Below are 2,737 nucleotides of genomic sequence, written 5' to 3' on the forward strand. Positions count from 1 at the left end.
AACGGCGAAGAACGCGAACGAAGACGCGAACGTGAACGGCAAACAAACGGCGACGGAAGCGCGGCTGAGCAGACAAAGACGACGGACGCCGAGCTCGAGGAAGCAACCGCGATCGGTGACAGCGAACAGGGGTTGAAGACTTGGAGCACGAGGGAAGCTAGATGACGGATGGCGAACTTTGAGTGCGACGGACGGCGGCAGTATGCCACTCCTTGTGGCGGTGATGTAGGCTTACAGTGCTAGAGATTTCGAGAGCTAGAGTCAGAGACTCAGAGTGAAGAGTGCTATTAGGGTTAGGATTCCGGCGGAAACAGTGGTTCCGTTAGCCGGCGTTGTGGCAGGTGATGCCGGAATCGATGGGAAAATGAAATGGTGAGTCACGACTCACAAGTGGAATGTGGATTCTCTGGATTAGTTGGGCTTAAAATTAAGCTAAAAAATAAGGCAAGCCCAATAGGCCCAAAAAATTCGAGAGTTTCAGAAAGTACAATTGAGGAAACAGAAACACAGAAAAGGAAGTGGGAGATGGCGAAATCGGTGAGGAATCTCACCAAGGGACTCAAAGCTATTGAAGACTTGGAACTTCTCAAGCTCTTGAAATCCGAGATCAGTTTCGAACTTTCTTCTAATCCATTTCAGGTTCCCTCCCTTTTTTTCTTTTTCACTCTCAATTATTATGAATTAATCAATGAAACTGAAAAAAAATTACCTTCGTGTGTGCAGGGTGCCGAAACTGGTTCGTTAGGGGAATTCGTGGTGGACTATGATTCGCCACGGTCAAAAGACGTGGTTTTCCGGAGGAAACTCGATTCCGGTGAGGAAGTTGCAGTTTCTGCTCAATTGGGTCCTCCTAACTATGATAATGACCTCGTTTTTCAAAGGAATGCTTTTGCCAAAGTGTGTGTGAAGAAGCCTTCATTCAGCTCCATTTTGCAGTTTGATTGTCAGGTTTATCAAGTCGATGATAGGAGCTCTGAATTCAGCATTGATGGTGCTTATTATCTCAGATCATCCATGTCTTTGATTCCTTCCATTTACAAAGGCCCCTTCTTCAGGTAAAAGAAAATAAAATAAACCTATAACTGTTGCATTCACTCTTTACTTATTGGTTATTGATGTTTGCTATGTTTTAAGCTTTTGCAACAATGTTTATGCCTAGTTTTCCGAGTTTATGTCGGATGAAGTAGATGGTGTCTGTAGGTGTGTGTCACACGTGCTTGTTTATATTTTTCTTTCGGTAGTTGTAAAACAATTCCAAATGAGGAAAGGAAAAAGAAAAATCACCAACAAAATTTTATAGCAATAGGTGGGATTGGTTTTTTTATCAAATGACAGTTATTGTGTTGTATCATGTCTGCAGTGAGATTGTTAACATAATTGATTTAATCGAAGTATGACTAAATTTAGACTTAAGTTGTGAAGGTACTTTTTGTCATATATAAAACATGAAGACTCCAACATTTTGACCAATCTTCGTGAATCCCTAAGATGTACTTTGCCTTTTAGGTTGTGTTTGTTTCTGAGAACATGACAAGACAAGATAATGAGAACAAGACACAAAGGACAGAGATACAAAAATTAGTATTTTTGTATTTTATTTTATTTGGTGATAAAATAGAACAAATTATGAAAATCTAATTTATTCTCATTTTTTTCATAAAAAAAGAATTATGAAGAAAATATAATGCTAAAAAATATAATTATAAAAATAATGAAAAACAAAGTTATTTTTTTTGTTAGTGTCTCCGTGTCCTTCCTATCAGGATACAAAATACACTAATTTAATGTCTCTGGACGACAGGACATAATGTCTCTATTCATGTCTTATCTGCCAAACATAATTTTGTGTCTGTTTTGTCTCAGTATCCTGTACCTGTAAACAAACCTGGCCTTATTTCTCATTGTCTTGAATAATATAATCAAAATACTTAAATCTCTTTATACTTTTTCCAATGAAATCATGGTATTAAATCCTGAGCTCTCTGCCTAGCTATCTACACAATCATCAGTCTTTTATATACATTGGCTTCTTATATCAAGATCTCTCTGCCTAGCTATCTATATAGGCTTCTACCTTTTTATACTTAGACTATCAATATACTAGTGTTTATTGTTTTTAGACTGTATTGCATGTTGTAAACAATTCTTGTTGGCCTAGGTGTAATTTAGAGAGTTGAATTGGTTAGATCAGCTATTGGTTACAGTAGTAATTAGTAATTAGGCATTAGGTAATAGGTAATAGAAGCAACTTGATTTTGTTTACCAATAACACTTGCTCATTGTTCCTCTCTACATCCATGTGAAGCGAATTGGATAGCAAGTTGCAGGATGCACTCAAGGAATACCTCATATCTAAAGGTATTGGAACAAGCCTCACCAATTTCATCCTCCACTATCTACACAATAAAGAGCAGCAGCAATATGTGAATTGGCTGAAAAAAGGTGAAGATTTTCTGACCAAAAACTGAGCCATCTAGTCCATTTTCTAGGAAAATTCTACATAGTTCTGCAGAGTTCCAATACTGTTAGTATTGTCACTTGTCATAGTAAAGGGAATTGTGTATCAAATGCTCAATTTGTTCTAATTATGTTGTCAATTCTTATAGCATTCACATAATGACACTGATGAATTTAGGTGGAGAATCATTTCTTACTTTTTAATTGTAATTTACTTTCAATCACTTTCTCACTGCAAACATAGAAGTGACCTGGTTTTAATTATCACTGCATAATCCAC

The 2,737-nt window shown here is 37.2% G+C and overlaps 2 protein-coding genes across 2 annotated transcripts in view; one reads left to right on the forward strand and one right to left on the reverse strand.

Annotated features, from left to right (window-relative positions):
- The window catches only part of LOC107645503 (tRNA-splicing endonuclease subunit Sen54), an 8,544-nt gene extending 7,699 nt beyond the window's left edge, over nt 1-845 (reverse strand). Inside the window, exon 1 of the mRNA XM_021103789.1 lies at nt 710-845. The gene's annotated coding sequence lies outside the window, so the exon portion shown is untranslated. The remainder of the gene's footprint in view (nt 1-709) is intronic.
- Nucleotides 481-2,726, forward strand: LOC107645504 (mitochondrial acidic protein MAM33). Its single transcript, XM_016349548.2, has 3 exons — nt 481-639; nt 724-1,055; nt 2,306-2,726. The coding sequence occupies exons 1-3, from the start codon at nt 526-528 to the stop codon at nt 2,466-2,468; spliced, it is 609 nt and encodes a 202-aa protein (XP_016205034.1). The 5' UTR covers nt 481-525; the 3' UTR covers nt 2,469-2,726.

The sequence above is a fragment of the Arachis ipaensis genome, chromosome B06 (genome assembly GCF_000816755.2).
Source record: "Arachis ipaensis cultivar K30076 chromosome B06, Araip1.1, whole genome shotgun sequence".
NCBI classification, from domain to species: Eukaryota; Viridiplantae; Streptophyta; class Magnoliopsida; order Fabales; family Fabaceae; genus Arachis; species Arachis ipaensis.